At 40.7% G+C, this 11522-nt stretch overlaps 2 protein-coding genes across 2 annotated transcripts; both read left to right on the forward strand.

Moving 5' to 3' along the window:
* Positions 1–1551: 1551 nt before the first annotated feature.
* On the forward strand, positions 1552–3839 carry LOC124657937 (putative pentatricopeptide repeat-containing protein At1g77010, mitochondrial). The gene has a single exon (XM_047196405.1). It carries the CDS (start codon positions 1552–1554, stop codon positions 3613–3615), a length of 2064 nt encoding a protein of 687 aa, XP_047052361.1. The 3' UTR covers positions 3616–3839.
* A 1832-nt stretch (positions 3840–5671) lies between these two features.
* On the forward strand, positions 5672–11110 carry LOC124657801 (probable staphylococcal-like nuclease CAN2). Its single transcript, XM_047196307.1, has 11 exons — positions 5672–5739; positions 6060–6115; positions 7054–7168; positions 7456–7566; positions 7689–7879; positions 8197–8252; positions 8340–8500; positions 8623–8691; positions 9284–9394; positions 10310–10405; positions 10770–11110. The coding sequence occupies exons 3-11, from the start codon at positions 7064–7066 to the stop codon at positions 10824–10826; spliced, it is 957 nt and encodes a 318-aa protein (XP_047052263.1). The 5' UTR covers positions 5672–5739; positions 6060–6115; positions 7054–7063; the 3' UTR covers positions 10827–11110.
* Positions 11111–11522: the final 412 nt, after the last annotated feature.

The raw sequence follows: 11522 nt of genomic DNA on the forward strand, positions 1-11522 counted from the left end.
GCTCATAGGAGCAAATGCTCCCATTATACAAAATAATTAAAATAATTTTAAAAATATCAAAAAATTCTGACATAAATTTTTTGGTATACATCGTGATATTCTTTGTTAGTGCACAAGTTTTCATGGAGAAACAACATTTTATGTGGCGTGTACAAAAAAGACAAAAAAATGTCTTGTACGTAGTCGTGTTATAGCATCAAAATTTGTCTTTTTTACAGCAGCCACAATTTTTTTTAGTTTCTTTTGAAAACTTGTGCATGAACATAAAATGTGTAGATGTACATGAAAAATTTTACTTTAAAATTTTTTGACACTTCAAAATGTAGATTCACATAGTGGGAGCAAATGCTCCTATGAGCCAAAGTGAATATCCCGTATGTTAGTACTTTATGTTATTCTTCACTATGACTAGCCTTAAGAGAGTTATACAACTTGCCATATACTCCCCGAATAAGTGTACGTTTTCTTTTTTGGAAGTCAATCATTATTAAATTCAACCGTTTTTTATACAAAATATCAATATAATGACATTAAATTATTATATTATTGAATTACATGTAAAGATAAATCTAGGAATATCAATTTAGTGTCATAAATGACAATACTTTTTTCTAGAAAGTTGTCCAAAGTTAATAAAGTTTAACTTCATACCCCCTCTGTTTCTAAAAAAGAGGCTTACTTTGTCTCGATATAGATGTATATAGACACAGTTTAAGTATAGATACATCCGAATCTAGAAAAATTTGAGCAACTATTTTTTGGAACGGAGGGAGTACATGTCTAAACGTACATTTATTTGTGGACGAAGGGAGTATGAAATTTGCCTCTCCTCTCTGAAGTCCGAACAAACATATATTGAGATGAGGGAAGAAAACACAACATTACATCGAGAAGAAAAAAATAAAATGAACATGAAAAAATATATGAGAAAAGTTTATCATGATGATACTTGAATTGGGTGTGGCTGATTCTACCGTGAACTAACTTCGTTCTTAGTCACATGACATCATCAAAACTCACTATTAGCACGAATTACAAAACACATTTAACGGTTTGAAGATAATTTTTTCTAGTTGCAACCTCACTTGCGACCGGAAAAATCTTATTTGCAACCTAATTTATAACTCAAATATATGAATCACGATACAAATGTGATGGTATATGATTCGACGAGAACTAGGGAAACCGATTTGAATTTATGTTGCATGGAAGATGTGCTTAGCAACAATTTGTAATATTTTTATTTTATTTTAAGTTACTTATACTACTGTTAATAATTATTAATAGATTGCTATTTTCGTAAAAAAAAGAGCTAACTAATACAGAGCATAGCAAACCTTGGCAACATGCACTTGCCCAAAAAGGGAAAACGGTGATCACCACTGGACCATGGCAACTTGGCAAGGCGGGCCAAGCCAAAACTGAGCTGGTGGGGCATCAGTAGATGAGTCCACGGGACCATGACCCAACTTTAGGCCCGCCACTCGGCAGTCCAAAGTTCAACTTTTTTTTGGGGTTTAGCTGAACCTCCATGCCCCACGACAGAGCCTCATGGCCGTCGCCGTCGACGTCCGCGGCTACATCCAGCTCCTCCGCTCCTGCAGCGCCGTGGCCGGCCAGCAGCTGCACCAGGCCCTCCTCAAGTCGGGCCACGTCCCGTCCTCCCTCCCGCCATCCAACTCGGTCCTCCTCATGTACGCGCGCTGCTCCCCTGCCCACCGCCGCGACGCACGGCGCCTATTCGACGAAATGCCAGGCAGGAACTGCTTCTCCTACAACTCCCTCGTCACCGCCCACCTCAACTCCCGGGACCACCATGCGGCGCTCACGCTCTTTCGCTCCATGCCCGAAAGGAACAACTTCTCATGGAACACCGTGATCACCGGCATGGTCTCCGCCGGCGACCTCGACACGGCCCGTGCCCTGCTGGAAGAGATGCCCGTCAAGGACGCCGTGGCTTGCAATGCCGTGTTGCATAGGTATGTCCGGAGCGGGCGCATGGACGAGGCGTTTGCTCTGGTCAGAGCGATTGGTTTGGAATGCGGCACCGCGGCAGCCTCGCCGTGCAATGATCCATTTGTGCTTGCCACTGTTATCGGTGCTTGCGCTGACCGGATGAAGTATGATTTTGGGAGACAAGCACATGGTCGGATGGTGGTTGCCAAGGTCGAACTGGATTCAGTGCTGACTTGCACATTGGTTGACATGTACTGCAAGTGTGGCGATCTGGATTCTGCTCGCCGTGTATTTGATGGTTTGGCACAGATTGACGAGTTCTCAGTTTCTGCCCTGGTCTATGGCTATGCTTCACGTGGACAGTTAGATGAGGCGTTACGTATTTTTTACAGGGTGGAGAACCTTAACATTCTGTTGTGGAATTCTGTCATCAGTGGGTGCGCATTTGCCTGCCTTGGAGATGATGCTTTTGCTCTTTTTGTAAGGATGATGCTGTCAGATGTGTTGCCCGATTCTTCAACTTTTGCCAGCGTTCTGAATGTCTGTGCTTTTTCGGTCATGCTCAAGCCTGGGATTCAGATACATGGGTGTGGTCTCAAGAGTGGGACTGTCAATGACATGATAGCAGCAAGCGCTCTCATTGACTTCTACTCAAAATGCAGCCTCTGGGAGGATGCCTGCCGAGCTTTCAGTGAGCTTAGGTTTTATGACACCGTTGTGCTCAATTCAATGATCACCGTATACTCAAACTGCGGGCGGATAGAAGAGGCGAAAAGAGTTTTTTACAGGATTACTAGCAAGAGTGTCATATCATGGAATTCTATGGTTGTCGGGTTGAGCCAGAATGGGCATGCAATCGATGCCATGGAGCTGTTTTGTGAGATGCATCGCCTTGGTGTGAGACTTGACAAGGTTGCTATAGCAAGTGCTCTGAGTGCATCAAGTAACATTTGCTCCATAAGTTTTGGGGAGCAGATCTTTTCTCTTGCCACCGTTCGTGGCTTGCAGTGTGACAATGTTGTAGCCGCTTCACTCATTGATCTGTACTGCAAATGTGGCAACTTGGCCAGTGGGTGCAAGGTTTTCGATGGAATAGACAAGTCTGATGAAGTCCTCTGGAACTCAATGCTAATTGGTTATGCTTCCAATGGGCATGGACATAAGGCACTGGAACTCTTGGAGTTGATGAAAGTTAGGGGTATAAGACCAACCGAACGGACATTTGTTGGTGTCCTTTCTGCGTGCTGCCATTCTGGACTTGTGGAAGAAGGACTGACATGGTTTAAGCAAATGCAGGAAGATTTCTGCGTGTCTCCATCAGCTGAGCATTATGCATGTGTGACTGACCTGTTAGTCCGTGCAGGTCGGTTAGATGAAGCAGTTGAGTTCATAGAGAATATGCCCTTTAAAGCTGATCCAATAAGTTGGACTACTATTGTTAGTGGATGCAAAGCTCAGGGCAATGAGGCTCTAACTCATAAGATGGCAAAGAGGCTGACGGAGATGGGGAAATCAGAGTCACCACATTCCAGTCTGTATGTGCAGCTGTCCAGTGTGCTTGCTGCTCAGGGGGATTGGGTCAAATCAGAAGAAATGAGGGGTTTGATGCGTGAGAGAAGAATCGCGAAGAAACCTGGTTACAGTTGGATTGACAGTTAGGAATTACATTACTATCAGCTGCTGTGTTGAAAAATTATAGGAGCATATTATTTTCGCATTTGTCTGGGAGAAGTTGCTTTTCGACCGCAAAACATCCATGTAAACAGATGAGGAAAGAAATTGCCGCTGGGAAAATATAAAGAAGGCACACAGGGCAATGTTGGCTTTCTCTATCAAATTACCTTTTTACTGACCATGAATAAACTCCGGTGGGGAAGATACTGCGCCGATTTTGCTTTTTTCACCATTTGGAACAGAAAGATTTGGAGATACCAGGTTTTGGTACTCCTAGCAGTAAGAAATTTACAGGTAATTCTTTTTAAACGTTTTTCCTCATTAATGCCATTTTTCTGCTGTCAGTACTATAGATAGGCTGGATGACATTCCACTTGGCCACTGGTTGGAATCACTAGATTGTGAATTACCTTTTATATCCAATCGACTTTACTGGTCCTGGAATGCTATTGGGCAACACCTTCCATCTCTGATGAACTACTGTCAGTTTTGGTGTAAAAAAGCAGTCAGTTCTCTAACATGTCATCATTTTATCATATAGGAGTAACATGTCTTCACACCGAGTGGTTGGGAGTGCCTGCTGCCTTCCCACCCATCCGAGTTTCAGTCCCTTGCTGGCAATTTCGGTGGTGTTGTGGACCATTCTTCTTAATGAAATGCCACGAGGCTCCTCCCCTGTTAGCCTTTTTTTTCTGGAACTTTTGGCTATCACTGATAAGTGGATATGGTACTCCATCTTCTTCTGGGAAGGCCAGCTTGCTTCACTGGGGCATCAAAGAACCGCATTGCGCGTACTGAGTGCAGAGCTCCAGAAGGATAGCAGCTTGTGTCAGGCAATTCCTCTGAAGGATCCCAAGGTTCTACATGCAGAAATCTCCGATGTCAATTTGACAATCCGAGGGGGAGGTTAAACTTTATCTATTACTCGTACTAGATTGTGGGGGGTGGGGTGAGGTTTTTTGCTTATTGTAAAAAGGGTTCATGTTTCCAGTTTTGAAGTAGAAATTACTGGAATGAATCAAAGAATGGTATTCATCATTTAAATTTTGGATGATATGTAGTGAAAAGCAGTAAGGTGTGAACCTTTTCTCATTCCATTTTTGACAATTTCATTACGCGTACATTTTCATTGACAAGAAAAGGGTTTTCCGGTCTCGAAATGTGCTCAGCTAGTTCCCCATGGCTTAAACATTTTGTTTGCCATTCATATTGTCAAAAAATATCCTTGACACAGAGTTCTATTCAGATGATTAAACAATAACTGTGGCTAGCAACAAATGCATATTATTATTTTTGACTTGGAAAACTCAATTCACTTAATTAACTGCACAGTAGACATACTGGCCATGCTTCCAGCCACAGCGACTGTAGCTCTTGCTGATTCATAACTCATAACTCATACCATATAGAAACAGCAACAAAATTGAGACAAAATCCGTACTGGTTTGCAATTCTAAATTTACAAAGAAATATTTTATGAACGTCAAGTTCACCACATCAATTCCATTTTTCTCTGGAACCTCAAGAATGGCGCAAGATTTGCAAAAAAAAAAAAAATTACTGCGACAAACAAAAAGAAAGTATAGAAGACATAATAACAAAAACTAAAATGTGATAAGAGTAATATGAGTTCACACAACATGATTCAAATCATGGTTCACACACTTACACAATATCGAATTTTTAAAGTTTGATTTAGTGAGTTTAATTGATTTTGCTCGGCATCGATCAATTCCTTGTACTGGCAATCTCCAAAAATAAAATAAAACCATTATTAGCGCAGCAGCGTTGTCTAGCTACAAGCATCCAAGGACTCGAGTCTACAACGTGGCCCCTACCACTCACTTTACTGCCGTGAGCAGTGAGCCCATCACTCCACTTCAGCTGTCTAGTCTAGCGGAGCAAAGAGAAGCAGCACATAGCAGCAGAAGGAGGAGAGGAGGAGGAGGAAGAGGAGGCGGGATGGGGAATATCCTGAGGTCCCAGAAGCAGCAGCAGCAGCAGCAGCAGAAGCCGCAAGAACATGTAGATCCCCATGGTCTCAAGCCGGCCACACCCGCCATTGCCGCCCTGACGCGCGACCTCCGCAGCTTTGAATCCTCATCCGTGGTAAAATTTTCCACCGTATCCCAAATCATCTAGGTTATAAGATTATTCACTGCGTAAGAGAAACTTCGTCTGGTGTGCAATATGTGTGTTACAAATTTGGGGGGTGAGAAATTATATATGTTTTCAGTTTAATTTTGTGCCCGATACATGTGCCTGATTTCGTCCTTTTGGCATTGTACAAGTTTCAAACCTATGACCTATTTTGATAATGCTTTCATTTTTCTGTTCTTTGATCTTTTTGAGGCTGGGGGAGTATTCTCTTCTACTCCGTATCTATTATCTGAAAGAAATCAACGGAAATTTATTCTTCATACAATCAGGTCCCTGAAGGGCTCGGACAGCACGTTACATCGTCCAAGCAAGAACAGATTACATGGTAGGGAGTTTCCCCAAAAGGCTTTTACAGTTTTTTTTTTTGAAAATAAATAAAAATTAGTAAATGTTGTGTAACTGTTGACATCAATGTTTGTTTGATTCCTCTAAGTTGAGTAGAATTAAGGCATATAATTACTACTACAAAACAATAAATTCCAGCACTGACTTAGATTAATAAGTTGGACGATTGCTGGATGACTAAATTTCTTTGTAGGACACCCTCATCCAATTTTTTTTTCTTACTCTTCATACGATAAGGTATTCAATACTTGCCAAAACATAGAACAAGCCGTGCATTTAAATGGTAAAACAAGAGCAGAACAATTTTGCAAGTGAATTGATGTCGTAGTAAGGTCTATTTGTCAAGACTCTTTGGTATCAAGAAACTGAAAATTACAAACTTTCTTGATAGAGATAAAAGGAACGAGAAACAATGATGGGGAGCAGTATAGGCAAAAAGATGTAGGATTACTTGGCGATTTGCAGTGATTGTTAATGGTTTGATTATCTTCTTTCGGTGTACCGATGTGGCATTGTTAAGAAGATTGAGGCTGAATTCCAAATCAACCATGATTAAATCAGTGGAGGACGCGCACAGAATTTGCATGTGTTATCTTATTGTTAATTATTTAGGAGGATTTATTTTGTGAGGATTATTCTAGGAGGATTTTAAAAAGCACATAAATACAAATCTCTTGCCTTTCCAAGATTTTAGTATGTTTAACTTTTACACCTGGTACTGAAAACACTGTTAGAAATTTCCAGTTAACCACAAGCAAATGTATGTGGAAGGTGGAACAAGTGGGAATAAGCAAGAGAGATAGTAATTGGCTGATCCTACTGACCTACAATTGCTATATGATACTATTAAGACATGAATTTCGACTGATTTTTTTTTTTGGATATAATGCTTTGGTCTTTTAATTCGCACGAGAGCAGGTACAAGTATATGTCAGAGGCATATAGGACTACGGCACCCTCACCAAGAACAGCTGCAGAGGCTGCCCAGCTAGTTGCAACAGCTCTAAACTGGATCCCAAGAGTTGATTTGGAGGTAAATTGATTCTCTTTGATTTTTTTAAAATAGTTTAGTGGGAGTGTTTAAGGCTAAAGGAATAATACAAGCATCAATTGTTATATTTTTATGTTTGAAGTGTGGCAGATGCAACTACAAGCTTGCAAACTTTGTTAAAAGAAATAAATTTTCACACTACTATCAGTTTTGTATAGTCCAATATGATAAAACCAAGAAATTCACTGCAGTTTCATCATACTGTTGCTGTTCCAAAGTGACTATATATGCCCAACTCACTTCATCCATAAACAATGTTATTTCCTCAGGGTATTTTTGAGTTCTACAACTTCCCGACCTCATCACTCCCTGCAGCATCCTCAAACCACCTCTTGACATCACTACCAGCGGGCGTACAGTTTGTGCTGAACACTTTGCCGGTTAGATGTGATAAACTATTCCGAAGAAATATGCTTACGCTGACATCAAAATAGGAACAGTGCTTTATACTAGGCTACTAGCATGGATAAATGCTGATTCTCACAATCACTATGGTTTTCAGGTTAATGTGAACTGCATTGGAGATGGTGATGGCTTTACTGCTTATATTGCCATAAGGGATGATCCCAGGGAGTTGGCGAATGTGCCGCAAGAAGTGTATGAGATGTTGACTGCAAGGACTAAAGCACGCATCCGTAGGGATTACTGGAGTGCTGATACCCTTCGAAGTACACTCGAAAAATCTGGATACAAGTATTAAAACTAGACCTTTCTATATTCACAGTCCTTAATACCAAAGTTCACAGATAAATGCAACAGGGAGTGTCAAAAGTTCGATATTTTAGCTTAGCATGTTCCAGTTGAAAAGATGAAAAAAAAAGGAATGGTGCAATATGTAGAAAACCTCTCAGCGTGCTCTTCCAAACAACATAAGAACGATATGAAGCAGCTATAATGTGACTAAATGTGGGGTAGGGATATTATCACATTTAATTAGGTTCTTGATTTGATCTTATCATATATTATTTGTAATAAAATGAGGATGCTTTACTAATAATTGTCGTGAGCAGGATAATAATCTGTTCAGGCAATGAGATCCTTGCAAGGAAATATCGAATCAGATTGAGGTATATTGTTGATGTAGTCCGCACCTTGAGATTAAAAAAATAACTAGAGTAATGTCGTTAACTACACGATCTTTCATGAGTTAAAGGGGGGGTAGATGCTCCGGAGCTTAAGATGCCGTATGGGAAGGAGTCAAAGAATGCTTTGGTGAAGCTCATTGGTGGGAAAAGCACCAAGATTTATGTGTATGGGCAGGACCAATTTGAGCGCTATGTTGGCGACATCTATTGCGACACTTTGTTCATCCAGGTGAAAGATAAAGTTTCTTGTAAAAAGAGAGAGTAGTTATTCAATAGAAAACATGTTTTTTAGGGTTTAATTTGATTGCTTCTGCCCTGATGAGAGTAATTTTGTATGTCTGACTCCGTCAGGAGGAGATGCTGAGGAATGGTCACGCTTGGCATTTCAAGAATTATGACAGACGCCCAGAGTTTTCTGCAGTAAGCAATATACTATACATAAATGCACTTGTACAATATGCGGAAGAAATACTCTTCGATAAACCTTAAATACTATTCTCTAACAAACTTCCGTGAGTCATGCTCACCTAACATCCGATGTATAAGTTTAATTGTAGCTTGAAAATGGATGCGTTATTGTTGGAAATTAGTCTTAGGGTTCGTTTCATTCAAAGGAATGCCATAGGAATTTTGTAGGATTTTCATCCTTAGGAATTTTTCCGTACATGGAAAGGCACAAAGCTGTATTTGAGTCTGATTCGAACAGCCTGTCATGTCAAGGTTGCCGTTGGGCCTTATAGTTTCGACTTTTGAGTATCACGTGTACAAGAAAAAGAGGACACGACTTGTGTGGCCTCAGAAAAAGGGACAATCCCGTGGGTTCCTTGCGTATGTGTTGCTTTCTTGTGTGCACGATGAAGGCTTCCTGATTGATATGTTTGGTGTTTGCATACGATCCTTTGACCAATGCTACATCATACCATCCTAACTCCCAGGTGCATATCAATATATGGTGTCCCTCCTTATTTGTTTATGCTGGCTGAAAGTTTTTACTTGCACTCTCATTGTGCAGTGGGAGAGAAAGGCAAGAGCTGCACGCAAAGGGCTTTGGGCGTCAAGGAACCCCGAGAAGCCGTGGCACTGGAGAAGAGACGAGCGCAATGAAAGACACGGCACCATTGAGGTCTATTTTCATCGTAGTTTGTTATGGCACCATGTGGTGTTACTTCCTAATTTTTACTTAAGAGTACTATGCGCTCGCTCCCACTCATGCCACCACACGACCACACGAGTACACATCCACTACACATGCTAGGATATATTATGAAAGCATGAGAGCCTTCACATAGCATCACACACTTTACCACTGAGTGTGCATGCCTGCGTGTACTTTGAATACAGCACACCATCCATCCCTTAAATCAAACCCGAGTCAGTTGGACGAGCATCCTCATTTCCGTCGCTAGGCCACACGCCCATTGGTTTTATTTGTGAATTCTAACTGTAATGGTCTTCGAGGGAAAGAAAAGAACAAACAGGAGATGAATCATCATCTTTGAAAGGTGACCTACAAATCTGAAACTCTTACGAGTTACAGTACATACTTCGGCTCTGGGTTACAGCATCGATGGAAAGAAATGTCAACCTAATTAAAGATTACGGGATATGCAAGTGCAACTGAATCTCTAAGAGTATAAGTGACCTACTAGAAGTTGGAATATGTCTTTTATAACTAAAGGTTCCAATGTTACAAGTTATTTGGAGAGCCAGTGTAATTTGCATGGCATATAGTTAGATTATGAAAACAGGTAGGTGTAATAGCTCTCCCTCAACCATGTAAAATATAGACAACATGAGTCTACATCAATATGATTGTACAAGTACACAACAAACTGTGGAAAGAAACAAATATGATCTGTTTACCTTCGAACTGGTTTAGCCGTAAATAGGAGGAATATACCTTTTTAGAAGGCAGTGTTCTTTCCAAGCTGTTATCAGTACAAGCAGATCTATTATGTCCTTTTTATTTCTGTTAATCATGTTGTATGCTTTCGGTATGCAAATTCTTTACCTGCACTAACCAAATACTGAACTTCAGTGGGAAACATTGTTCGCCAAGGTCATTGCTTGCTTCGTTGCGGTAGCGGAAAGATTATTTATGGGAGGCATACTCCTTGCACGAAGAAATTTGCTGGTAATTCTTTTCTCTAAAAGGATTTTCTTCACTAGTGGCATTTTCTGCTGTCAGAACTATTGATATACAGGAATTGGTGTTCCAGTTGGTTACCTTTCGATATTGCTAGATTGTGATAGGTTTAACCTGGAAGAGTTAACTGGATGTCCAAAATTTATGGAAACGACTATGTCAAATATTTCCAAATAAAACACTTAATTAGCTGCATGATGGCAACACCACTGTAGAAGTGTCTGCTTTGATAGCCAAACACAACTGATCGCTTGGTGGATTCTCTTGTTTGGGAACACATGGCTAGTGAAGGCAATTAAAGCTTCTGAAAACCCCAACTAACATATTATGCAAAATAATCTTATTTATGCAGAAATTGGCAATCCTCTTGGGCCTTATGGAATTGGTGATCATATTTATGGAGCAATAAGGCTCTGCAAGTTAGGGAAGCAGCGCACACCCAGCCTATGATACCGTATCTAGTTATGTAGCATTTCACATGATGCGTGTGCTTGAGTACCTGTTTTAGCTTGTCTCTGTTAGCTTGTAGACTTCATTTGGTACTTAGGATGCAACAGCTTAGCTGCTGCGATGATGATGAACATTGAGCCGAGGTTTGTCTCTGTTGTGTCGGAACGGCTAGACTTCTCGAAATAGCGATGCTTAATTCACTTGTGAAATTATATGTAACCGCAGCAACTTGCTGTCTTCTGACTCTTGGGCTTGTGGTTCTCGATATAAGCTGGCCTGGACTCCTGGAGCCTTGTGGTATCTAAGGAATGATGGTTGTTTTTACGTTGCTTTGTATTTAGCTGTTGACATCACTTGTTCTGTCATACATGGCATCCACAAATGTTCAGACTATGAAATTGGCTGGGTGCTTTTAACATTCAAGTAAAATAAGAAGAGAAAGGTGATGATCGTCATACCTATACCTCGTAAGTGTAAAACAGTTTGTTGTTTTGAGGCGAAACGAGAGGGAAATTCCCCACTGCAATTAAAGTTATGTAGAAAAGAGGTCAAAAGAGAAGAGAGCTAAGTATTGACCATGGTTATAGCTCATGCATATAGAGTTGCTTCCACTTCTGGAAGGTAGGTGTTTCATTCTGGAAGATCTTGTTACATA

The sequence above is a fragment of the Lolium rigidum genome, chromosome 5, assembly GCF_022539505.1.
Source record: "Lolium rigidum isolate FL_2022 chromosome 5, APGP_CSIRO_Lrig_0.1, whole genome shotgun sequence".
NCBI lineage: Eukaryota > Viridiplantae > Streptophyta > Magnoliopsida > Poales > Poaceae > Lolium > Lolium rigidum.

Excerpts from the sequence above, each read along its gene's own strand:
- LOC124657937 (XM_047196405.1), top strand. The coding sequence starts at position 1,552 with ATGGCCGTCGCCGTCGACGTCCGCGGCTACATCCAGCTCCTCCGCTCC.
- LOC124657801 (XM_047196307.1), top strand. The coding sequence starts at position 7,064 with ATGTCAGAGGCATATAGGACTACGGCACCCTCACCAAGAACAGCTGCA. Across the intron at positions 7,567-7,688 it reads TTGTGCTGAACACTTTGCCG|GTTAATGTGAACTGCATTGG; the intron begins GTTAGATGTGAT and ends TATGGTTTTCAG. Across the intron at positions 9,395-10,309 it reads AAAGACACGGCACCATTGAG|TGGGAAACATTGTTCGCCAA; the intron begins GTCTATTTTCAT and ends ACTGAACTTCAG.